Source organism: Pseudopodoces humilis, chromosome 7 (genome assembly GCF_049639895.1).
Source record: "Pseudopodoces humilis isolate 2021_Gansu_Grassland_sample_001 chromosome 7, ASM4963989v1, whole genome shotgun sequence".
Classification (NCBI taxonomy): Eukaryota; Metazoa; Chordata; class Aves; order Passeriformes; family Paridae; genus Pseudopodoces; species Pseudopodoces humilis.
In genome coordinates, this window is record NC_142206.1 from 9,363,548 (window position 1) to 9,389,471 (window position 25,924).

General features: G+C 42.4%; 2 protein-coding genes across 9 annotated transcripts in view; both read left to right on the plus strand.

Moving 5' to 3' along the window:
* The window catches only part of SHANK2 (SH3 and multiple ankyrin repeat domains 2), a 278,034-nt gene that overhangs the window by 244,654 nt on the left and 7,456 nt on the right, over window positions 1-25,924 (plus strand). For 6 of the 8 annotated variants that reach the window (XM_088057744.1, XM_088057747.1, XM_088057742.1 and 3 more), the window contains 3 exons: window positions 15,894-16,024; window positions 16,496-16,607; window positions 17,686-20,083. In XM_088057744.1, coding sequence (XP_087913870.1) covers window positions 15,894-16,024; window positions 16,496-16,607; window positions 17,686-20,083 — 2,641 coding nt within the window. Of the gene's footprint in view, window positions 1-15,596; window positions 15,657-15,893; window positions 16,025-16,495; window positions 16,608-17,685; window positions 20,084-24,276; window positions 24,304-25,924 lie in introns of all 8 variants that reach the window. The other 2 variants (XM_088057749.1, XM_088057748.1) reach the window with 2 other exon arrangements.
* Window positions 5,689-11,061, plus strand: LOC148183964 (uncharacterized). The gene is made up of 2 exons (XM_088057750.1): window positions 5,689-5,818; window positions 10,091-11,061. Exons 1-2 carry the CDS (start codon window positions 5,740-5,742, stop codon window positions 10,948-10,950), a joined length of 939 nt encoding a protein of 312 aa, XP_087913876.1. The 5' UTR covers window positions 5,689-5,739; the 3' UTR covers window positions 10,951-11,061.

Consider the following 25,924-nt stretch of genomic DNA (forward strand, 5'->3'; position numbering starts at 1 on the left):
TTCCTTTTTGACGTTTAATAGGATGGAATTGTATTATTTTCCACTCTTTATTCTCCTGCTCTTTCCTGACCTCCTTTCAGGTGGTTACCAGAGGTTTCAGCTAGGGATATTTGCAATTCTCCATTTGGAGAATATGCTAGAATAAACCACATTGCTACTGAAAAATGTTTTGGCAGCATATAAAAAAAATCTTTGTGGTGTTGTGTAGAGTCTTCTGTCAACCAAAATTTCAGTTTTCTGTGTCAGAGATGAGGGAGGCATTAAGATAAAAATAATGGCTTCTCTGATTCTGTCTGACTGGTCTTGTTGGTTATCTCTGGAGATGGGTTCTGGTTCTTTGGGAGAGCAGAGGAAAGGAAGGCGGGACAGGACATAGGCTGTATATTTTGATATTCAGGATAGAAGATAGGGTGTTTGTGTCTAAAAAGGTGCTAAAAACCTTAGGTTTGGAGCAGTATGACATGGGCAGCTCTGTCATTCTACTACAGTTACAAAGCATGAATTACTAAAATTTAACTTCATCTGTGCCAGTGACTTTCTGCTTGCAGTAGTTGCCTCACTCAGAGGTAGCTTCCAACCTTGAAATGCGTGTGTGGAGGGGTCGTGTTTCCAAACTACTTTCTGGATTTTGTGGGATACCTGGGATGGGGGAGAGGTGTTCTTCTTTCTTGTGCTTTGTAGTTTTTCCAAGAACCGTTGTATAAGTAAGTTATGGCAACATGTAAACCAAGAGTTCTAGCAGCAACTTGTCGGAGGCAGCACTTATAATATGATTCCATTAATACTGAAGAATAACCAGGATATTTGTGCAGCAAATTGAGGTTTGAAAATACTCTGAAAATGAAAGATTAAGGGAAAAATTTGAGGTCATAATTTTCATCATCACGACAGGAAAATAGGTGTCATTAGAGCTTCAAAATTAATACTTTAAAACTTTAAATGTAACTCTGTTCATAGTAAAGTTTATGCAGCTGGTGGAGAGCTTGGTTTTAAATGGCTTTTCCTTCAGATTTTGTTTTGACTTATGAATAACTCGATGTGGAGGGAGAATTTTAAAATTATATGATCTTTAAGGAATACATCCATAAGCTAAGATCTGTAAATGTCTAGATACATGATTTAAAACTTTCCTGCACCCCAGCTTTCTATGCTGCCAGGAAATGGGTTTGATTTAGTGAGTAATTTGGGATTTTCAGTGAAAGCTGAAGTGGATAGTGTTGAATTTTAAGATACCTAATATAAAATCGTCTAAGAGAAGGGACAAAATGAAGAATAGAGCAGATTAAATTTCCACAGCGAAATGGGAGTGACAAGATAAATAATCCTTCTGCATTAATAAATAATCTGCTGGCAGTGTCACATGGGTGTCAGTTGTGAGCTGGGGTGGTGCTTTGTTTGTTCTTAGATTTGATATGGTAATCAATATAAAATATTGATATATACCATATACTGATAAAGTATGTGTGTTGGTCCTGGTCTTTGGGGTTTGATGTGAGCTGCAGTACCAACTACAAATAAAGGATTTTCTCCTTTGAAGGATTTAGATTCTATCACCGCCTCACAGAAACAGAATAATTGTGATATCATCAACACAGAATATTGTTACCTGGCATCAAGTCTGACCGGCATTTGAATAGAAAAATATCAGTTGATGGCATTCAAAATAAATATTATTAGCTCTGTCTGCAATAAGCATTCCCACTTCATCCCATTCCTGTTGTCCATTGTTTCAAAGGTGGCACCTTCCAATGGCATCTGAAACAATGAAATTGCAGAGCAAATATATATAAATGAATGCCAAGCAGTGGATTAGCTCACAGTGTTCTGTTCTGTTTGAAGAGACCACTTTCAAAGCCATCTGGGTTCACTTTTTTTATTTCACTGTGGTGGAGTTGATGATGGAGATTTGTCTGCAGGGAGAAATGGGAATACCACCAAAGCAACTCTTAAAGCACTCACCACGGCAGCTCCTGAGATAGCTCCCAGCATCCGCAGCACTTCTCTGTAGGAAGGTTTTCAGATCTTCACCAGACACTATTTCAGAAGATGAGAGCAGAAGGCATCAGGCTTCATGAAGAATTCTTGAAGGTTATCCCTTGTAAGTAATTGATTCACATTACGTATTTGAAATTCTAATGAGGTGGCAGCGTAGTAATGAGGAAGAGGTTGTCATCGGGTTGTCATTTATCTCAAGCAGAAAGCAGTGACTCTGGGTGGAATTTGTCAAGTCGGTGTGAAGAAATGCCAGCCCCACTTGTGGCTGGTGCAGCAAGGTTGCAGATTTTATGTCTTGTAGTGTAACTTGGGGGAGTCCACAGCAGTGTAAGTGTAGGACTAGGACTGTGGCTACAATAAAAGTACTTGTAAAACACTTTGTGAGAGAAAAGTATTGAAAATTTGTATGTTTCAAAAAGGGAACAATGCTAAACCTGTGTTTTCCATGAAAAATAACTTGACAATGTGCTGATTAGCAGCTTGTGTCACAGAATCCAAACTTAACAGGTAACTCCTGGCACTAAAGACTTCTTCAGACCAGGACTTACCTTTTATGAGACGTTTTAACATTTTGGAAACACTGGGAATCCTGAGTAGAGGCTGCTTGAGTCTGTGTGGGTGTTGTCATCTACACTGTTATTATTTTGAATTTATCAGCTTATTCTCAAGGATGTAGCGCCCTGTCATGATACTTGTTTTTCTTTACTACAGGACTGTAATTGGAAAGGTTTCCAAAACCTTTCTGCATCAGCCAAACAAGACAATGGTATAAAAGAAGTTGGAATTGTAAGTGTTACAGAAAATGTGGGGTTTATAGCATTTGCAGAGACACATTAAATACGTTGGTTTATGTGAGAGTGACTATGCTCAGATATTATCAATTTATTATCTAAGCACATATTCAAAATCAGGAGGGCTTGAGGAACAGTTAAAATTGCATGTGTTTCCCAACATAGCACAGTTAGGGCAGTGGAAAACTCTTTCAGCACTTTTAATGTGTTCTCTCTCTTTTTCAGGAGCCAGGGAGATGAAGGACTTATCTCCCTCATCTCAAAATTCCTTTTGCTGCTATTTTTTTTTTCCTATTTCCTTCAAATGTTCACATACCCATGTTAATTAATTTCTAATCTAATTAAAAATAAATGTTTTTAGATAATTCCTCATAGTTTGTTTGGTTTTTCCCCTTGGTGTGAAAGCGTGAGAGTTAAATGTAAGACCAGAGAAGGCTGCAAGTGTCTTAGATCCTCCACTTTCTTTTTGGTTTCTTTGATTTGATTGCCTTTCTTTTGTGACTAGGCCAAATTTTCAAATGCTGTCTCTTAAACAGAACATCAAATTGCCACTTAAATTCCACCTGGCTTGCAGGATAGGAGTGGGTATTGACTATATTCTCTGCTTTGTTTTTGTTCTTGAACAGAAACCACTGTTAGACAATGACCATTCCTCTTTCAAGGTAGGCTGAATTGCAAGGCTTCAGCATTGCAGGTGTATTCTAAATGCCTGTATCATTATTTATTAATAATGAACATGCTGTTAAAGAGCTGGTACTTGAAAATTGTATCTCTAGAAAGGAATTTGAATTTTCTGCCTTCCTTAAAAATTACTTTTGATGGTGTGGTTATAATGTGTAAATGTGACTTGTGTGTAATAATGTGAAGCTATTTTCAGCCCTAGAAACACAAATAAGGCTTTCCTTCAAGAAAGTTTTGATAGCTCTTTATTATGAATGCCTACAAAGCATTTTCATAAATCATGTAATGGTATTTCTAGATACTCAATGTTAAATGGTTAATTTTAGTTACTCAAGTTTTTATGTTTTAATGATTTATTTTATATATTTTTATTATTTTATTTTATTTTAGAGTACTTTGTAGATTTTACAGTATCTCAGAGAACAGACAAGTATTTTTAGTTAATTTTCATAGAAGGAAAGTGTTTCAAGTGCCTTTTGTGTTTGACTACTGCAAAGTGCTTTTATTATTTCCTCATTACGCTGACTGCTAAAATAATATTCTCTGCCTGTTGTTTGCAGTATGGTAAATGTGTGGTTTGGGCGTTGTGATTCAAGCACAATCCTGCAAACTGTTAATTTGGGATGGGGCTGGAAGAAGGTAATTCCAGATTAAAATGTAGTGGTGGCAGATTGATGAGGATTAGCCTAATTGCCCACATGAAAACTCAGGTCATTCCATTTCTGTATATTTTTAACTATACATTTACAGGACGTAACTGTAGGCTGAACCTGTTTCTTTCTTCTAATTTTGATCATAAAAAACAAATTTGGATTTAGAACTTAACCTTTAATGTTCTTACTCTGAATCCATGCTTTAGCTAAGGCTGGTCTTTAAATGCTCAGTAGTGTTTTGAAGGCCTTCTTATACTTTACCTACTTTTGGTCTTTGATGAATTTTTACACATCTGGTCCTGTTTGAAGAGCTGAGAAGAAATTCATTTGTTCTCACTGGGCACGGATCCATTTTTAACCATTTTAACCAAACAGGAGTCACCTGTTTTTCCCCCAGAGACACTGCTTATGTGCCAAGCAATGTTACAGATGAACTCCTGTGGTCTGACCAAGCTCTCTATTGAAATCAGTAGGTTCTCACCTGCCCATTAGCATTGGGAAGATGTTCTAGAATTTTTGTTCATCTGGTTCTTTGAAAGCAGATCCCCAGACCCGCTGTTTGCCCAAATTGTCCTTTAGTAGGTCTCCCAACCATAGACATTCCCCCTGAAGTTTTGATCCAGTTACTTCTCAGCTATTCTTTTTTCAAATTAAGCAGGGCAAGGCCTTTGGCATTTATATGGGAAGTGCCAAAAACCTAAAAGAAATGCAGTGCAAATAATTGAACCTACTTGATTTAGATGCTGCCTTTTTTTTTATTTTCCCAGACACGAAAACTTAATTATATGCATAATCACTCCTGGCCTTCATTCTAAAAACAAGCTACTTGTAGTTAAAAACAAAATAAATCAGGGGAAAAAAATGAATCTATAAGATAAAAGCAGCACAGCCGTATTTTTATGTACTTTAAGAGAACCTCTATGCATTTTGAATAGGCACATGTGAAGACAACACCTTTAGTTTCGGTGCTGCTTCTGTAATCCGTTTTTGCAGATTATTGACAAGGAAGCAAATTTTATCGGCTAACGAAGGAAATTAAACTAAACCTGCAAACTCATATTTAGGGAAGGCGATGGAACAAAACCCTTGCATGTGCACTAAGGGCTGTGTGCCCAAACCTGTTGCCACCAAAGAAGAATGAATGTCCTGTGTTCCCATCACTTTTCCAAAGGAAAAATGCATGTGCCCAGTATTTGCCTGCAGATGCTGCACCAGGTGGGTGATCCTACAGCACTGAGGTGCCATTGGCATTGTCTGAAGTGTTGCATAATGCGCCTGGTACAGTTTCTGTCTGTATCTATCTTAGGTATTTACAAGGCACCTATCACCTTGGTACCTAAGCAGTTTGAGAAATGCACCCACCCCAGGAGGGATGATGAGATACAGACAGAGGCCCAGGTCCAGAGCAGCAGAGGCAGGGCCTGGGATGCTCCCCCGCTGTGTTCCCGCTGTTGTTGAGCTCCTGGCCCACTTGTTGTGGCCAAGGGACATCTCCACCCACCTGTCTGTCAGCAGGAAGAGACGGTGCCCCAGCCCTCCTGTGCAGCTCCGCTGGTGGGGAGTCTGAAAAGGAAAGATAATGGAAAAGGCAACGGTCCGGTAGCAGAGGTGAAACAGGAATGGTGGGATTTCAAAAGGAGGGCTTCTTAAAGAGCAGCACATCTCAGGGGAGGGATCAGCTGCCAGTCCAAGTGGCAGGTAAGGCACAACACAGGCATAAATCTCAAATGTTCTTCAGTCACCAAAAGTAAAAGAAATACTTCTGATGTCTCTCAAGTTTGTGTATATCCAAAGCCCTGCTCTGTTCTTGGCCTCTGTCTCAGTCCTCTTCCCCTGCAGCTGAATCAACCATTCAGTAGTTCTCTGTGTATCTCAATCCAGTAATTTCTGCAATCCTAAAAATGCCTAATGACCAACACAAAGGACTGTCAGTGGTAACAAACTTGTGGTGCAAGGAGACTGCATGGAATAGCAGTGCTCCAAAATAATGGACATATTCATGAATCTAAAGGCTGGAATAAACTTGGCTTTGATCAGCATGCTCAGGGCATGATGGAGCAAACCACAGCTCTCCCCTGCAGACACACCTGGAGCAGCTCTCCTGTGGCCTCCAGGAGCACCTGCTGATCCACCACTTCAGACCAGGCTCTGTGTCAGCCCAGGGAAACACCCAGATAGGCAGCAGGAACAGAGAATCTGTCTGGCAGATTCTGCTCCTCTGCAGAAGCAGAGAACCTGTCCAACAGGGGAGAAAGGGAGGTAGCCAGGACTTTGGTGGAGGCTCACCACTTCCGTATTGCATGGACCTCCTCAATACCAGATCTCTTTTTTTTTCCTTAAACACTTCAGATTCACTGAGGTAAAACAAAAAACAGCCTTCAGAAACCTGTGAATCCCAGAGGGCTTTTGGAAATAACAGTGTAGTACGCACAGTGATCAAACACTAAAGATGAAGTGCAGTGGGTCACTGACTTCTAGATGATTCTGCTCCCTTTAGCCCATTTGCATGCTCCTTCCTGAGTCCCTTCCTTGGCCATTTAGGGATGGAGATGGAAGTCCTGCCCCAGCAGAACAAGGGACATGAGGTTAGGAATGTGAACCTTGGAGGCTGCAGGTTTGATGGCTGCTATCACTTGGTATGAAGATACCTGTAAAAGACAGAAGTGACTCATTTTGCCTGTAAGTCATATCACTGTGAGCAAAATGCTGCATGTAGGAATGCTGTGTCAGGTGGAAATTGCTAGAAAGATCAGGGAATCTGACCTCTTCCCTTTACTTCACACGCAAGGAAGACAGCTGTGCTTCTTTGTACCCACTTTATTTAAAGCTTGAAAAGAAAGATACTTCTCTTTTATTTTTAAAGCAAATTATCAATGAAGTGAGGTCAGCCATGTTGGTGCATGGTTTGATCCATGGCTGATTTTGACTTCACAGTTGTAGTACCTTTTTTTGGAAGTGACCCCTTTTCCAAGGAGTTAAAGGCAGTTAGTTGAGGTCACCCTGTCAGCTGTTCACACACAAGGACAGTTTCTGGTGCAACCAACCTGACCAAGATCCACCCAGAATTTAGGACAACTTTTGGTCATCAAGAATGGATTTCTTGGGCAGAGACTCACATATTCATCCAGGTGGTGTCAGCCAGTGACCTCCAGGCAATTTTCCCATGATTTAGTGAAGGAAAGTTTGTGGAAGGCCATGCCTGTAACACACTCTCGGTTCCCCATGCCCCATGGTAGTGCTTCCCAAAGCTTCCAGAAAGAGGAGTTGCTGAGAGATGCTGAATACCTTGTTACAAACAATAACAGAGATGGTTATTCCTCCTTCTCATTGCCAGCCAAGTTTACCAACCTAACCTAAAGCCTGTGCATGTATTCATTATTCAGAAGTATTCGCCAAGAGTTTCCGCAATTAACCTTTTTCCCAGGGGTTATCACAGACTCTTTGCTCATTTGTGTCATTGGTCACCGATTGCCAGATGCTGCTCTTTCAGCTCTGAAAGGCTGAAAAGACTGAGTGGGAGGATGGCAAGTAGAAACATTTCATAGGACATAAGGAATTTTGCAAAAGTTTATTATTGCGCTTTTTCAGAGAAATTTTTCTTTACAAGCGTCCGGCAAATATGTAGAAATGCACAAATAACAAAGGTGTTCTGGTCCCCCTGAATCTGAACAAACTAGACACAGTGATACCATTTACAGAAGTATTCATAAATCAGCGTGGAGTTTGGAGGTTTTTGATTTCATTTTGCTTCCGCTTTTGACTTCCAGTATAGTTTGGTTCTACTACTTAGCAGTTGTTAGGTGGGCTCTGTTTAGAACATTTACCAGCTAAATGGTGTTTTCAAATATGGGGAATTTGCTGTTGACATGTCAAAAGAAATGCCAAGACATTCAGTATGACCAGTGTCATCTGGTCATACCTACCAGAATGAGTACTTATGGTCCCTTACCTCACTCTGATTCCATAGACTTTAACTGAAGTGTGTGTTTACTTTGTGTGGTAAAAGTAGGTCCCCTGTTTTTTTGTTCTTTTTTTTTTTTTTTTTTTTTTTATGTGTACTCAAATAGGAAAATGCTGAGAAATAATTTCATGGTCCTACACTGTAGTTGTTAAGAGAGATTTGCTAATGAGGAAATGCAGCTGTGGCTGTATTAGACAAAGCAGGAGAAGAATTGCCAAGGAAGAAGCAGTTCTTAGTAAGGTCTTAGTATAGTCCCTTTCAAATATCCATGGAGTGGAAGAGCCAATGATTGCATGACAGTTTGTCCCTAAAATTCATTTTCATAAGGAGCTCATGCCTTTTTACAAATACAGTTTCATCTTCACTTTCCATAAAACATGCAACTGGACAGTCCAGCCAGACACAGAGAGAATATGAATACTTTGAATGTGAATACTTTGAAGTAGTGAATATGCTAAATGCACGAATAATATCCATTATTTTAGCACTTAAAAGTCATCCTTCAGTGAAGTCACACAGAATCCCTTTCAGAGCACCATAATAGTGCAGGCACATGGGTGTAGAAGTAATGAGTACCACGTTGTGGTAGACAGGGATTGAGATATAGGAGGAGGGATCCTTGGGTCTGTCAGAAAAAGTTTTTAATTTCATTATATTTCACATAAAATATGTATTTTTTTAAGAATCAAGCAAAACCCTGCCCTGATTCATAAACAGAACCAAAAGTATGGTTTAACATGACCTCAGCAACACCTTGCAGATATAAGCTTACATCTTTGACTGAGGTCTGAAGAGCAGTATTTCAAAAAGCAGAAATTAATTCTTAAAAAAAACCCAAAAAGCTTTTTTCAAGGGTGGGAGGCCAGAGAGTAGGCACGGCACTGATCTGGCATGCAGGCCACTGCGGTGTGAGCAGCAGCAGCCTGGTCGGGTCACAAGCCTACCGAGAGCAGTGCTTCTCTCAGCTGTCCCTTGCCTGAGCGTGGGGAATGCAGGGCTTTGGGCTGCCTCCTTCAGCCACACTGCCCCAGAGTGATTTCTTGTGAACAAATTGGCCCCCCTCAAAAAAAAAAAAATTTTTAAAAAGAAGTTCTGAAGTAACAGAAAGTGTAGAGGGTCCCAGCCACAGTATCATGTAATGTGGAGCAGTGCAGGATGGAGCTGGGCAGAACACGCTCCACTGTGAGCTGTTGATTCCTGTGGGTACAAAAGTCCGAGCCTTTCCTGCTCTTTGGGGGGACATTTTTCTCTAGAGTTGCCACAGGGAAGCACTTGCACCCAGATTTCCACCATGCACCCTCAGGCAAGGGACGAGGTAGCCAGGGGAGGGCAAAACTCAGTTCATTTCCAGGAGACAAAGAGATCCTGGTGAGCAATGCCCTCAGGTAGCATTTCCTACTGTTTGGAGAAGAGAGCAAGGAAAATCCGGCAAATGTTGGGGAGGGCATTGCTCACAGGATAATCCCTTGGACAGCCACCGTCGCGCTGCAGCAGTGATTTGGGAGAGATCTTGGGTGGGGGTGACGTGAGACGTCGGACAAAAGTGAAGATAGCCAGCAGTGCTTCAGAGCAACAAAGGGCTGCCCTCAGCCAGTGGTGGAGCACATCTGGCACCCCAGGAAGCTCAATTGGACCCTTGGCCCTGAGCTCGTCCCAGGGATTTCTGACTGACACCACTGCAGTGCATAGGTGAGCTTCTTGCTAGGTTCACTGACATTTCCTGTCACAGTCACGCTGAGGGGAATTTGGTAGCTCCTGCCTTGGGATGCAGCATGGCTGTGTGTGTTCTGGGTACAGGACAGTATGCATTGAGACCAAAAGTGCTTAATGATGCCAATTGCCACGTGCCCAATGCAGTCACTAAACTTTAGTCCGCCCTTCTGTTTGCCCAAACACATACACTCTGGCTTCCCAACTGGCTTCTTTCTATGTGTTGTCCAATGCATGTAGATACCTCCATCTGCCTGGCCTCAGATACAGTGGTTGTTGCTCCTCTATTTGATTGCCAGATGTCACTGGGGAGCAAGATGGGGAGGTTCCTGGATCCTCGGGGCAAGCCAGCCATCACCGAGGGAGCTCGCTGTCCACGCCGGCCGAAGAACAGGAATCCTCGGTGCCTGCCTCTGATGAAGACTCGCCAGCCAGGACCACAGAGAGCTGGCAGTGGCCGCTGTCCTCGTCTGAAACGCACAGCAACGTTGGGGAGGATTTTGAGGGATTTCAAACGCCGGTGCGGACTCCGGAGTGCACCATGGACATACAGTCTCCCGGGGATCAGTCACTCAGTAGGACTCCTCAGTTTGAAAGTGACTCTCCTGAGGAGGAGGGAAATGATGAGATGAATGAAGAGCGCTGCGGTGTTGAGCCTGTCCCTAGGGATCGGGGTTGGAGAGGGCAGCCCCAGCTAACAGAGGGAGAGAAGCTGTTGATGGAAACCAACAGTAGGATTGTGCAGCTGCTGGAAAATATCAAGAGGGAGCATGCACAGTCCATGGGTCTCATGTCCCAGTCCATGGGCCGTATGGAGCTGCAGCTGGGCATTGTGGCTACCTCCACAAGAGCCATCCATAACTACCTGTCAGAGATTTTAGCTTTCCTCAAGCAGCCAAGGACGCAGGTCCTCGAAACACGCATTTCCCAAAGAGCCACCCCCCATGTCGAGTTGACATGTGCCTCGACATGGACTGGTGAGGACGCAGTGGCATCCTCCACTGTGTGCTTACCAGGGGCTGAAGGGACGAGCGACTCTCGCGACCCGCCGCAGGCCACCCTGCCTTGTCGCAGTGGCCGGCTGCAGAGAGCCATAACCGAGAGGGCCTCGCTGCCCATGCCTCCACGCCAGGCAAAAGGGGGAGGGAAGAAAAAATAACCACTCCATAGGATTTTTAGAGTTTTTTTTTAATGTGCCTGTCCTTTTAATTCTTAGCCATAAGGCCATCGGTGGCAGAGTTCAACCATTTCCTACATTGGCTAACATTGTATTCTGGCTGACTAGATTAGTCTAACATTTTGTAGTTTATATTTGCACTGTTAACGATGTGTGCTGCTGGTATTTGAAGAACATTTGCCTCTGTTCTTTCACTTTAACTTCATACGAGCATTTTTTTACTCTGTGCCAGGCATTCATTGCTTTTCTTACAAATACAAGTCATTTCTTGAGGCAGCTGTTTTTTGAGTTTTCTTTCTCCATTATCCCACCCCCTCTGAGCAAGCACTCGGGACTTGGTGGTAAGTATAGAGGTCTTGGCAATACTCGCCTCCCAACTGTGTTCGATCAGTCTTTGCCTGGTGTTTCTGGCATGCCAGCCTGAGGTGTTGGGGTATAGCCTGTACTGGATCATGACCATTCTTATCCTCTGTGGGTCTCACCAGCTCACTTCCTAAGACCCTCGGTGGAGCTAATCCACATGTCTTGGCTATGTCGTACAATAAGTAATGTTGCCAGGATCATACCTCATATTTCTCTTTTTGGGGGCTGTGTAGTGATGTGCCACCAGATCTATCTGGGCACCTGACTCTCGTTTTCAAAGTTCATTTGATGATGGATCTGGTGGCTTGATGGGCAGCATTATACTTTTTCCTCTGAGAGAGTCTGGAGATTCGGAACAGGAGTCACTAAGCCATGTGTTCTACGGGGATAAGAGCCATCTCCTGCAACAAATCTATTAGGAGTAGACTGTCCCCTGTAATTATCACAGATAATAATTATAAAAGAAAAAAAAAAAAAAAAAGCAGCTTGCCTAGCAGCCAGACCTCTTGAGAATGTAAAAGTCATGACATGCTGTTGGGTACTGTGCTACTTTGTGATTAAGAGCTTTTTATCAGAGACGAGACCTACATCTTGATAAAACACAACCACTTTCTGTGCCTTTAGGCCATCCAATTTCCTGAGGGCTGGCACCCTGAGCAGGGCACGGGTCCCATTAGTAAGCCAACAGGGCAGATGGAAACGCAGTTTGGCAATAAATTACTTTGTATCTGTTGGTGCTGCCTCTCTCGGGGGAATTTAATATAGTGGCACTCAAATTGCTATATGCATGCAGAGGCATCAGACTGGCTTTTACATGTGGTATCCCTGACAGTTCTCCGGAAGGATGCTGCTCCCAGGAGCCCCTGGAGCAGTGGGGACAGGTTCTCACAGGTGTAGCATGGCTCCTGTGTTTTACTCTCAACACGCCGTTGGTGACTTCTTGGGAAGGTGCAGAGCAGTTTCTATGGAAAATGCCAGGGAATAATCGTAGGTCTAAAAATCCTCTTCTGTGACTACAACCGAGCCGTGCTCTCTGGCCAGTGAGTGGTAGACTCTTCTTCCCTGTCTTCCAGCAAGGCTGAGGTTATTCAAAGCAAAGCAGATCAGAGTTTGTTACTCTACCAGCCAGTCACAAACTGCTCCTGTAAAAGTGTGTGTGCGTGTGTGCTTGTGGCTGTACTCTGCTAAACAACCGGTTCAAGGAGGAAATGCAGCTGGCACAGCCAACCTCCAGTGCAGGATTTTCCCACGTTCCTTCCTTTTGACCTTCATCCAGCTGCATTCCTTTCAAAAATCCTGTTGGAGACAGGCTTCTTAGGTCCACTCTGTCAACACACCTCACAGCAGGTGGCAATTTTTGCATCCGTTTTGTGGCTTTTTTCTCTTTCTTTTGTCAGGGTTATTTGTAAAGTTATCCTCAGAGAATTTCCAACATGAGCTTGTGAGCTTCCCCTCTCATTGGTACGAGGAGTGCATGTTGCAGAGTATTTGAGGTCACAAGGAGGTTGGGAGCGAGCTAATTAGTAAGCCTGACAAATTATTCCAGTAGGAGTATATTTGGAACGTGTGGCTCGGGTGCAGGAGGGTTTTGCACTCTGTGCGGTGGAGACAAACATCTTGAGGCACAGGCAAGTGAAGGTTTAGCCCAACACGTCTTCTTTCTCTGCGATGAGTCTGAGTGAGGCTAACTGCAGTTCAGCCAGTCCATTTCCTTGGCCTGAGGAGCACATTTGATAACACAGTGAGGATGTTTTTGTTTCACGTTGTGCTTTTCACTCTAGCAGGGTGGGGTAGATGTGGCCAGGTGTTCAGATTTTGACGTTTCCTGCAGGACCCGCCATGTAGCTGCCGCCATTTAGTATTAGTCTCCACATGCTGGCTGCTTCACATTTTTTGTTATAGTAGCTCCAAAATGACGAACTCCACTCCCTTTGCTTTCTGATCCAAGAGCAGTAGAGCAAGAGAAGGAGCTGTGCAGTGCTGCCATTGGAAGTGCCATGTGAGAAAGCCCTAAAGAGTTCCTTGCAAAGCAGCTCAAGCTTTAACCTGCCCTCCTCTCCCATTTCCAAGTGTTTTGGCTAAATGTGGCAAATGGGAGCAGCCATAGGGTGAGAAGGACTGAAAACCTCTCTACAGACAGGAAACTTGCAATAAACTCACACAAAACCAGGGTTTTTTTTCCCCACGTGGAAATAGTAGATGGTTTTAAGAATCAGTACCAACTGGTATTTTGGTCAGATCCAAAAGTAGAATCTGACTTCTAAGATTGTCTAGCAAAATCAGTGCAGTTGGAGGGTATGTATGTTTCATCTCCAACAAATATTTTCATGCTTTTCCAAGTGTCTGTCATGGCCTCATCACTCTTTCTTTTTCCCTGTAGCTTTTTGTTGTCTGAATGGGTATTTGGTTACATGTGTCTGTTCAAAATAAAGGGGATCACTTTTTACATGGTATATTTCTATTTCTCATGTGCAGATTTTGAGTGCTTCAGTTTCCAAGGCTTCCTTCTTTCTGTATCCCAAAGATTAGTTGTTCTCTGGGATGAGAGCAAGGGTGGGAGAGCCTTAAGAGGAAATCTCTGCCCAGTTGAAGCTCTTGGTGATAGATCCCCTGAGCACCTTTCTGCAGTCCAGCCATATTTTTGCTGTGTAGGGTAAATGTTCATGGTTACACTGTTGCTTTCTGATGCCTTTTGCTGAGCAGAAGTGCAGATATTTTTCTTTCAGAAGTTTGTATTACAAAGCCTTATGAAGTGTGATGTGAAGTTGGTTTTTATTTTTGAATACATGTGATGATTTTAAGAATTTTTTTCCTTTTCTCCTTCCACTGGATGATTTAAACCCCACAAAAAAAAAAAAATAAAGCAGACCAATGAAAAGACTTGAATGCTAACTTCCATTGAAAAGAAACAGCAACACTACTCTTGTGAGACAGTTTTCAGCAGTGTTCAGCTTACTGGTCCTGCTCAGCCTTTCCTTTCCTGACTGCTCCCTGACCCTCTGTGACACTGAAATATCCACTTCTAGGACAACCTTCTTCTTAACCCAAAGGCTAAAAGTTCTTCCCTCTCTTCTTCTCCTGTTTAAAATACCATCCTTGCATCAGCCAGATCTACTGTTTAGAGGGACCAAAAGCTCTTTTCCTCCTGCCTTATTCCCATCCATATCAATATCCAGGGCTCTGAGTGCGCTGCTCTCCAGCGAGAGGTAAAATTTAAATCCCTAAATACAATACTTGGGATAGTAACACCAGCACTAGATCACCTTAAAAACCTGGGTTTTTTTAAGTCTGTAGTATCCTAATGAAATAAATATCCTTGTTTGACAAATAGTTATTTGGGAGATGGAGCTAATTGCTGAAAAGTAGCATTACTCTGACTTGTGTTGTGGAAGCCTAGGAATCAGGCTAAGATGTTCCACTCACAGAAATGCCACAGGCTATGGAACTAATCCTAGTTTTGATGAAACTTCAAAGGAAAAGACACTAAATTAACATGATACAGGCAAGCAAATGCAATTGAAGGTGTAGTAAGGAAAGCTGTTGGTGTGATTCCAGTTTGGATTCTAGTAGAGATTCCAAACTCAAGCTCTCCTGGGTGGCTTGATCTAGTGATTTAATTTCTCTGTGCCTTGGTTTTGTAGCAGTAGGAAGGGCAAAAAAAGGAGCTTTCAGGCAATAATTAGTTGTTTATACTGTACTTTGAAGTCTTCAGTGTGATAACAATTTGTATTAAATGCTGATGAACCTTGTTTGTGACCAAAGTTGAAGACAGGGCTAACACCAGCACTCAGCTTTGGAATATCCTGATTAAGCTTTTCCCTGTATTTTACCATCACATCGTGCAGTAGGTCAGAGTCACAAATCCAAATGTTGTTGTCATTCAGATTTGGACTTTGACTACTTTTGGTCTGCTTCTGACCACTACTAAATACATTCCCAAACTTTCCAGTAATTAAAAGAAATTTAAAAAAAAAAAACCAAAAAATCAAAAAACAAAAAAAAAACCCAAAAAAACACCTGCATATAAAAGTTTCCTTTAAAGAAAGGATGCAGTTAGCAGTGATAGCCTACAGGTCCAAGAGTGTGAACAAATTAGGATATGATTGCTTAAGGAGATTAGGCATAAAAGAGCACTTCTGGAGTACTTGTTATTGTCCAAAATATCACTGAAATTCTGATGACTAAGTACAGTCTGCTTATCTCTATTTGAAACAGTGCTGTACGGATTCACTATTTCTAAAGGTCTTCTTTCCATTTCTATATAGATATTCTCCCTTCACATTTTGAAGGTTTGAAGAAGAGGATTGTTTTTCGAGTCACACTAAGTAAACATTAAATGCATGCAGGCTTAAAACTAAAGCATGCATGTTATGTAGCAGCAATAAAAAGTGCTCGGCTTGCACGACTTATGATGCTCAAGCGTTGCCTTGTTAAAATGCCAAAAAAACTTTTTCTTTGCATTTTTTTGAAAAGTAAATCTCTTCCTTTGACCTTGCAATACTTAACTTTTCCGTTTCTTTGGACAAGTGATATTTATTTTACTGAATGCTTTTATATTACAGATAAGGTGGATGAAATAGTGCCAGTTTCCAAGCCATCAAGAATTTCAGACAATGCAACTGTGGACTCCAGAGTGGCAACTATAAAACAGCGGCCTTCTAGTAGATGTTTTCCCTCAGCTACAGATATGAATGTGAGTGGCAGCTATGAAGCACTGCTTTATTCCTACTAATGTATTTAATTCCTTGATTAAATAATGCCCAATGCTTTGTAAGGGACATTAACACTATAGCACATATTAAAAATTAAATGCCAGGACTCTGAAATTGCATAATTGAAGTACAGAATTTAATCATGCAAAACTTTGCAGATAAAAAATTACTGGTTTAATTTAATTTTGGACATACTTTTCCATTACCCATCTTAAGGTATTGCCTTATAAATAATATCAACAAACTCCACTTATAGCTGCTGTTCTTTCATGAGTGTCTAAACAAAGGCCAGCCTTCCCTTTCTCTCGCCCTCCTCCCCAGAAACAACCCCAGATTTATTATTTTCCATAAGAATTCTTAGTGAAAGGGGTAATGGATGAGGCATTATCTCCACATGGGAGAGACTTTTGTGCTTTAATGCTGTTGTGGGGTTTCTGTTTGCTCTTTTGTAGTCCATGTATGAGAGACAGGGTATTGCTGTGATGACGCCCACTGTCCCAGGGAGCCCTCAAGGTCCTTTTCTGGGTATACCTCGGGGTACAATGAGAAGACAAAAATCTATAGGTAAAATGCCTTTCTTGTATGGTTTTGTTCGTTAATAGCATACTTTTAGTAACTTTGCTTCTTTCCTAAAGATGTTCTCTGATATCTTTATCCCAGTGAGTGTCTGTTTGATCTTTATAAAAAGCTCATTAGACAAGGAGTTTGTATATAAGGTGATGTAATTTCCACATTCTGCTTGGCAAGTATGGAATTATAATTTAGTTATTTTCTTCAGAATGTTCCCTCTAACAAGGACAAAAAAAAGAAAAGATCAGTACAAGTCTTTTGCAAAACATTAGGGCAAAATATTATCCTTTCTTTCCTTGTTATTGAGGTGAAAGCATTGTAATGCTGTGTAGTTTACAAAGAAATCCTGTTGATCAAATGGACTAAAAATCACCTTTTTTTTTTCATTTCAAATGATGGCAATAAGTATTTTTACAACAAAGAAACAAAGAGCAGACCAAATTTGGGCTTTCTTTGTTCTTGTTAGTAATCTTAGCAGTGACTTTTATCAATTTAGAAGCGCATTATGCTGATGTAAAATTAGCATCCAAACTATCCCAGTATTACCTAATTTATTTATGTTAAAAGCCATATTTGTAATGATATAATGTCATCTTTGGAAATGCAACATTATAGATTTTTTTCCCTAATAGGATCTTCACAGCCCCTTTGCTAAATTTCAGTTGCATCTTAAAAATTCATTATGTTTCTGAGTTGTTTTATTATCTGCATTTGTAGAGTGCTGGAGCAAGGCAGAAGCGGCTCCTCTGCACAGAATGTCTTCCCTGTTCAATATTTTCAAAGAAAATGTGCTTTTCTACAGCCACCTTGATGATACATAAACCCCAAACATTTGCCTACACATCAACTTAATTAAAATTCCATAGCATCTTTTTCAATCCTGGCACCTGGGATGTCCAACAGGAAAGAATGATTATGGTGGGAATCAACCTAAAGGCTTCTTTTGGAATTTTGCATACTCCTCATGCCACAGGGAATGTGCCATGGAATTTTGGGTTGGATGGAGAACTAGTACAGTTCGAGGGATCCCAGTGGATGTGGCAGTGTTTAAATGCACTCTCTGATTTTTCAGGAATAACAGAGGAAGAGCGGCAGTTTCTGGCCCCTCCTATGCTGAAGTTTACCAGGAGTCTTTCAATGCCTGACACCTCTGAAGATATCCCACCACCACCACAGTCCTTACCTCCCTCACCACCGCCACCTTCTCCCTCTCTGTACAACTCCCCCAAATCCCTGACATCACGGAGCTATGGAACGATCAAACCTCCGTTTAACCAGAATTCAGGTGCAAAAATCTCTTTGGTTAGGCCCGAGAGCGTGGGGACAATGATAAGGGACAAAGGGATCTATTACCGGCGGGAGCTGGACCGATACTCCCTGGACTCAGAAGACCTATACAACCGGAGTGCCGCAGCTCAGGCGAATTTCAGGAGCAAGAGGGGCCAGATGCCGGAAAACCCCTATTCCGAGGTCGGGAAGATCGCTAGCAAAGCAGTTTATGTGCCAGCCAAGCCAGCCAGGCGGAAGGGGATGCTGGTGAAACAATCCAACGTGGAGGACAGTCCAGAAAAGACCTGCTCAATTCCAATCCCAACCATCATCGTCAAAGAGCCATCCACCAGCAGCAGTGGGAAAAGCAGCCAAGGGAGCAGCATGGAAATTGATCCTCAGTCTTCAGAGCAGCCCGGACAGCTCCGGCCCGATGACAGCTTGGGAGTCAGCAGTCCGTTTGCAGCAGCCATCGCAGGGGCCGTGAGGGACAGGGAAAAGAGGCTGGAAGCGAGGCGCAATTCCCCAGCGTTCCTCTCCACAGATCTGGGAGACGAGGACGTTGGATTAACCCCACCAACACCACGGTTGAGGCAGTCCAAGTTCACCGAGGAGGCAATGTTCAGCAGTGAGGATGGTTTCAGACAGCTCATGTCGCCATCTCCAATCCCCGCCCCCAGAGAGCCTGAAAACCTTTTTAACAGCAATGAGCCCAGCAACCAGAGCGACTCAAGGACATTGAATGCTCTGTCCAAAACGAAAGGCACTGACAACAGTACGGCAGCAGCCAAGCCCACGAGTGCTCCTGGCTCAGATAGCTACGTCCACCCAGTCACAGGGAAACTGTTGGATCCAAACTCGCCACTTGCCCTCGCACTCTCTGCCAGGGACAGAGCCATGAAAGAGCAGACACAGCAGATTCCAGGCAAAGGGGACGCTGTCAAAACCGACCTTAACAAACCGCTTTACATTGACACCAAGCTGAGACCCAACATGGAAACAACTTTTCCTGTTACTGCCACTGTCACCAGGCAAAATACCCGTGGCCTATTGAGACGGCAGGAGACTGAGAACAAGTACGAGATGGACGCAGGGAAAGAAAAGAAAGCTGAGGAGAAGAAGAACATGTTGATAAACATTGTGGATACCTCGCAGCAAAAATCAGCTGGCTTGTTGATGGTGCACACAGTGGATATGGCAAAGTCAGATGATATGCCTGAGGATGAGGAGGAAAAGGAAGCTGAGATGGAGCCAAGCCCTGAAAACTCCCCGCCGGAGAGGCCAGAGGGCAGCGAGGAAGCAGAGAGCGAGCTGAGTGTCCCTGCTGCACCTGAGCCCCCAGCTTCTCCCTGCAAAACCATCGTGGCTGCCAGCTCTGTGGACGACCCCGTCATCCTGCCTTTCCGTATCCCCCCGCCGCCCCTGGCCTCAGTGGACATTGACGAGGAGTTCCTGTTCACCGAGCCGCTGCCCCCTCCCTTGGAGTTTGCCAACAGCTTCGACATCCCCGATGACCGCACGGTGCCCGGCTCGGCGCTGACAGACCTGATGGCACAGAGGAAGAACGGCTCCCCTTCGCCCAGCCAGCCAGCAAACTCCTTGGACAACAAAAAGCAAGCAGGTCTCTCAAACTGTTTGCCTGCCTCCTTCCTGCCACCCCCTGACAGCTTCGACAACGTCACCGACTCTGGGATCGAGGAGGTCGACAGTCGGAGCAGCAGTGACCATCACCTAGAGACAACCAGCACTATCTCAACAGTGTCCAGCATCTCTACCTTATCCTCAGAAGGGGGGGAGAACGTGGATACTTGTACAGTCTATGCAGATGGGCAAACATTTCTGGTGGACAAACCCCCAGTACCTCCTAAGCCAAAAATGAAGCCCATAATCAACAAAAGCAATGCACTTTACAAGGATGCGCTGATCGAGGAAACTGTAGACAGCTTTGTGATCCCTCCTCCTGCTCCGCCCCCACCTCCCATCAGTGTCCAGCCCAACCTGGCAAAAGTTGTCCCCCAAAGGACATCCAAGCTATGGGGGGATGTGCCGGAGGTGAAAAGCCCAATTCTCTCAGGCCCCAAGGCTAATGTCATTAGTGAATTGAACTCAATACTCCAGCAAATGAACAGAGAGAAATCCTCAAAGCCAGGGGAGGGATTGGAGTCACCGACTGGAACAAAAACTGCGAGTCTCAGTACAAGGTAAAAGTAATTAACCAAATAATTTTCTAAAAAGGTTTGATCTTTTTTTCTTTCTTTTTTTTTGCCATACCTTTGCTAACTTCTCCTGTAAATCACATAGATTAAAGGAGAGTGTACTCTGTATTTGTTAACGATAGGCTGTGTCAAACAAGAATTTCTTACACTGTGAACATTTGTGTTGCCTACATGATAAGACAGGAGCTTTCTCAGCCTTCAACTTCAAGGTTTGCACAAACCTTTAAGTTGTTTTGATGTGAATTTCTTAGATTTCTCTTAATTTTTTTCTCTTTAGTTTCTTTCCTTTTAAAATGGGGTCCTAATTTAAATTTTCTTCAGTCCCATGAGATATTTTGGCTTCAAATGGATAAAAAGTGTTTTTGCCAAGGGTTGTTTTGCATTCACTGTGTGGTGTCATTTGATTCATTCTGAGACCTCTCCTAATCTACATAAATCATAAAGTATTTCAGAGAATTGCTTGTTAAAATCATTTTGCACTGTCCATGTTATTACTAAACCACATCTATATGGAATGTGGACATAATAGCATAAAATCCACAGGTATTAAAAAAAGGAAGGTAATTTTGTAAGTTTCATTAGGAGACTGAGGTATTTATTTTTGCAAAAGCACCATGCTGGTTTTTTTTTAATAAAAAAAGATGCCAAGTCAATTTTATTAGAATTATTCTGGTGGTTAATAAATAGCTCAGCCTTTGGAAAGCTGCTGTACTTTGCAAGCATGAAGATAATTTGTTTTTAAGGGAAGGGTGTCTCTGCTGATGGCAAAGATTTCTCATTCAGAAAACTCTGATCCACAGCCACAGCATCACACAGCTAGATATTATTTCTTGCAGGATGGAAGTCATCAAACTGATGATGGTGAGGGAATTAAATTTTTAGAATTGAGAAATGGGAATAAAACATGGAAATTCTGGAATTCCTCTCAGTGAGGAATTGACTTGACAGGCACTTGAGTAAACAGAGCAGAAATTGAGTTGACATTGCAGGAAAAGCCTTCATACATGAAAAAAACCCACATTATTTTTTCTAGATGTTTATCATATTTCTTGTTAAGCCCCATGAGCATGTTGTCTGTAGTTTCATGTGTATAATATTATTAGGTTTTATTTTTAAACTGAAAGGTATTTCCAGGTTACATTGCGGATCTTTAGCATCCTTATTTTATTTCCCTATTTTATTAAAAAATAGCTGAGGCTACCAACTACAATGCACTGTGAATATGTCCAAGTACTGTCATTACTGAGAGCAAAATGAAAAGCAGAAGTAAATAGAAATTCTTTTTTTGTGAAAATACATGTTTAAAGGTATAAAGGGTGGAGCAAACTTGAAAAACTATAGCACTTCACTGTAAAAATGCAAACTGTTATGTAAGCAGAAGTAGTCCCATATGTTACCTTTTAGAGGAAGAGCTGACTTAGAAATTAGTCAAGTTACAAATTAGTTACAAATTACAAGTTACAAATTTATGTTGCTTTTTTTCTGTCCTTGAAGTTTTTTAATTTCTCTAACTCATCTTTGGCAAATTACTAAGTCTTCATTATGGAATACAGAGGCTCAGTTGTGGCGGGGGGGGGAAGCCCCACCCAAAGCATTATTTCAATGGGACTGAAATCCTGCTTCTTCCCTGAAAAGTTAACACACTCTTCTTTGTAAACTGGAGAGAGGATCCTGGGGTGTCCTGGTGCCAAAGAGCTGAGAGGGAATAAATGAGATCATTTGGCAGTGGCAAAGATCAGCAAAACTCTTGGCTGTCATTTGACTGCGGGAGAAAATGACAGCTCCGCAGCATTCCCGGTGGGAACAGGAGACAAGAGGGCTGGGTTTTGTTTCCTTCCGTTTTCCAAACGAATGTGATTACTGCTTAATTATGGTCTGGATTGAAGCTGCTAAAACGACCAGGAAAGGTTGCTAAGAATTTCTTTTTTAAGCAAATGATAATCCAGGAGACAGCAGAAGAGAGCCGGCAATCCACAGACGCTGGAAGTGTGTTTGAAAAGGTGCTGCAAGCAGCGTCTTTTCATCTCAACGAGGGTAAGGCACAGAGATGGAAATGGACACGTTCACTTGTGGAATCAGAAGCCCTGTGGTTTTTTTTTGCACTGCTTTTACTGGTGCTTTATCTCTCTAAAATTTAAACAAATTACAGCCTTTCTAGCCCAACTGCACAGCTGACACAATTTTTTTTACAAAGCTGTCAAATATTGTGACCAAAGAATACCATCTTGTGAAAATTTCAAGTGTAAAAGCTGATGTTTAAATTTCAAAGGTAAAATTCCTGGAGTTCCTTGGTATTTTTCCCCCCTAATACTCTAAACCTTATGACAACCAATTGTTGAGCTTGCAGCCCTTCCCTGTAAGGTAGCATTAGAAAGGGACCAAGGAATTTTGGCTCACAAAAAGCAGGGATTCTGCTGAATTAAAGAACAACTCGTTAGCTCTGTGAACAGAGCAGTGATAATAAATGAGTCTGTTCCTATCCTTCAGCCAAGGAGAGGAATTGGGAAGTGTTATAAATAGGAACAGCATTCACAGGCTCGCTTGGGCGGTGTTTGCAGCACAGGCAGCCTGATGAAATTAAAAATATGTATCTGCTTATGGGGCCATACATGAAATTACCAGATTGGAATCCTAAATCCCCCTAGGAATTCTCCTTGCACAGCCAGTAGATGCAAAACAGGAGTTCACTCAAGGCAATTGCCCTGTTAGGGTGGCATAGGGGTGGATGAAACTACAGATAGTTGGGTAATGGCTGCAGTAATCCATAAAAACAACTTTGTGTGTTTTTGATAAATGAGGATTAGGAAGAGATCATTATATGGTCCTGAACAGCATTTCTCAATTATTACATTAAAACCACCTTAAACTTGCTTTTATTCTCTTCATCTTGGTTTAGCAATCATTTTCCATAGTGTATTTATAGTTTTCCTGCGGTTCTTATGGAAACACCGAGCTTCAGGATTTTTAAATAGAGAGTAGAAATGCTTGGCTGGAAACCATCTGCTCCTCAGTGGTAGTGACCAGCCTGTGGGACAGGAAAAAAGAGCCCAGCAGGAGAAGGGAAAGGAGGAAGAAGTGAGAGGATGTGCTTGCTTACCTTGTACTAATTAAAGTGTAATTAAAGGGTTTGATCTGAAGGCTCAGGAAGAGAGCTTCAGATCCCACTCCCAGTTTTGGCCTTCATTTACTTGGAGGAATTATCACCATCAGTTGTGGTGACAGAAGTTTTAATCTGGTTTATCCACGTCCTCCTGTGTGCAAGGAGGATAGGATGTGTCAACCACAATGCCATAAATACAGCAGTGATATAAATCCACTAGAGAGGGTCCTGGCTTTTATAAGGAGCTGATGAAAGAACTGGGAGAAGAGCAGAGCAGGGCTTTCCCTGGGAGAGAGGAGGAGCGTTTGTTCTGTCTGTGACCCGGCAGTTGCGTAGCAACACAACCATCAGGCGCCAGCCCCTCAGATCCAGGGGCTAAAGGCAGTGTGGCTGAGGTGGGATAAATCCAGCGGCTGCCAGGGACAGACAGCTCAGCATCCTCTCTCCCTCCGTGCCTCTGGAGCACTGATAAGGAATAATGAACAGCAGCTCCTGCTGCTTTCCACCAGCACTGCACCAAAATGATCCATAGCTTTGCCAGAGGGGAGAACCCTTTCAGTTTTTGTTTGTCCAGCTGTGTTTGCACAGTCCTGTGGCCTCTGGGGCACATTGGCATCACTGCTGGTGGTGGGAAATACTCATGATAAATGTGGGAGTTATGGAGGATGTTGTGGAATTGAGTCCTCTAGGAAGAATAACCCGCACTGTGCTGGCATAACAAGTTTTAAAAGTGAAACTAGCCAGTGGTTTTGGCCATCAATGAATTAGTTTTTTCCAGAGGTTCTGAAAAAGTTCCTTTTATTTTTCCACAAACAGGTAAGTCAGAACAGAACTTAGTAGTGAATCCTTTATAGAGACTGATCCTACATTTGGTTTATCCTAAAGGATGTCTGGGTTTGGCAGAGGATAAAGTAAATGCCTTGATTTTTTACTTGCTGCTCTCCCATTAGACTCATTTCATGTCGTTAACTGTTTGCCAGCCAATTTCACAGGACTGCTTGCTTTGTCAGTGATATCTGCAGTGTTTCAGTCATTCCATTTTGTCATTTTTATTTGCTGGCATGACTGCTGTTGTCAGAGGAGGGCCATGCTGAAGTGCCATGAAGTAAGTGCCCACCATAAAGCATGGACTGTTCTATGTTGTACATTCTGCTGCTTTTTAATGCTTACTCATTGTTATTGCATTTCAGTGACTTTGGTGGTGACTGTGTTTCTCACAGTGCAGTGTGGATTAGACTATCCTAATCCAGAAATGGTAGCCATCCTAAAATGGAACCTAGGATGTCATCTCAAGGTGAAATAAAAACCACATTCCTCAGAGGGGTGCTCAGAAAATATGTTGGTAACATGAGCACATAAGATCAAATTCCTGAATGTTTCTGAGGACCTAAACAAGGGGCAGGACTTTTCAGATATGGCCAGATTTTGGGAGGTGGAGGGATGGGGAGGCATGATTAATATGGTTTTACACACATGTGAAGCTAAAAACAAAGACAAACCAGCCTGTGTGGTCATCTCTTGTCCCTGGAAGCTGTGGGATTCCCCTCCATTCTCAGCTTCCCTTTTCCCTGCAGTTATCCAAGCAGAGAGGGCTGAGGCTGCCTCCTGGCCCAGCACCATCCCCTTCCCACTGCTTTCCAGACATTTCATGTGGAAACTCTTGCTCCTGCACAGACAGACTCCCACAGACCTTCATGATCGTTCCTCACTGGCAGTAGACACTGAGCATCTCTCAATTCTTCTTCCCAAAATAACACCATGGTGAGGAGCTCAGTCTGGTGAGGACGACTGGATCCCGCCAGTTGTCACATCAGCCCTTGTTCTTCACCTGCCCCCAAGACAGACAGTTCTTGGCTTACTTTCCTGCTGTACAATTTGCCTCTGACAACAAAGTAAAAATATTGAGAGGTGAAGGAAAAGTTTGAGGTTTGTGCGGCCTCGTTTGTGCAGTCTCCAAGATATGTAAGAATTTAGTTTCTTGCAGTACCCCTATACAGGGACTCCACTTGCTGCTCCTCTTGGTTTTTAAGATGTTTTACTTTGATAAAATGGAAAGACTGTGTCAGAACCAGCAAATCTTCTGGAAAGTTCTAGGGTAGAACAGCTCCCAGGAGTTTTTTATGTGGGTTTTTTTATTTTTCCATGGGAGCTGCTGAAGCACTGATTTGCTTCTAATATTAAGTTAACAGTAAATTTGAATCTTGCAAATATAATTTAAAATTTAAAATAATTTCTTTCCTAAAAGCTGTGCTCATGGGTTTTATACTTGAAGGCCACACAGTTGTGACATATAGGTTATATATTTTGATTTTAATATGAGGCAACATAATGGGCATTGCAATCAGTGCAGGCCGGCAGCAGCAAATGTTTATAAATTACCACCATATGCTGATTCTAATGGAGCAAATTTTATTTAAAATAATTATCAGACTTTTCACCTTTTTTGAAATGAAATTTGGGGTTTGGCAGGTTTAATATGGATTTAACATGATAACAAATGATCAAATAAGGCATAAGAAATTGTTTTGATTAAAAATCTTGAAACCCCATAACACAACAAACTGTGCCTGCTCTCCAGCTGGAATGTGCTTGCTCCTAATTGACCAGGATACCAATCAACCATAAAATGCAAGACAGAAGACGGTTTCAAGGCTGTCTCTGAACCCCAGATCATATGGGAAATGTAGTAAATAAAAATTTAGGCTGCATAGGAGTTACCTAGATAT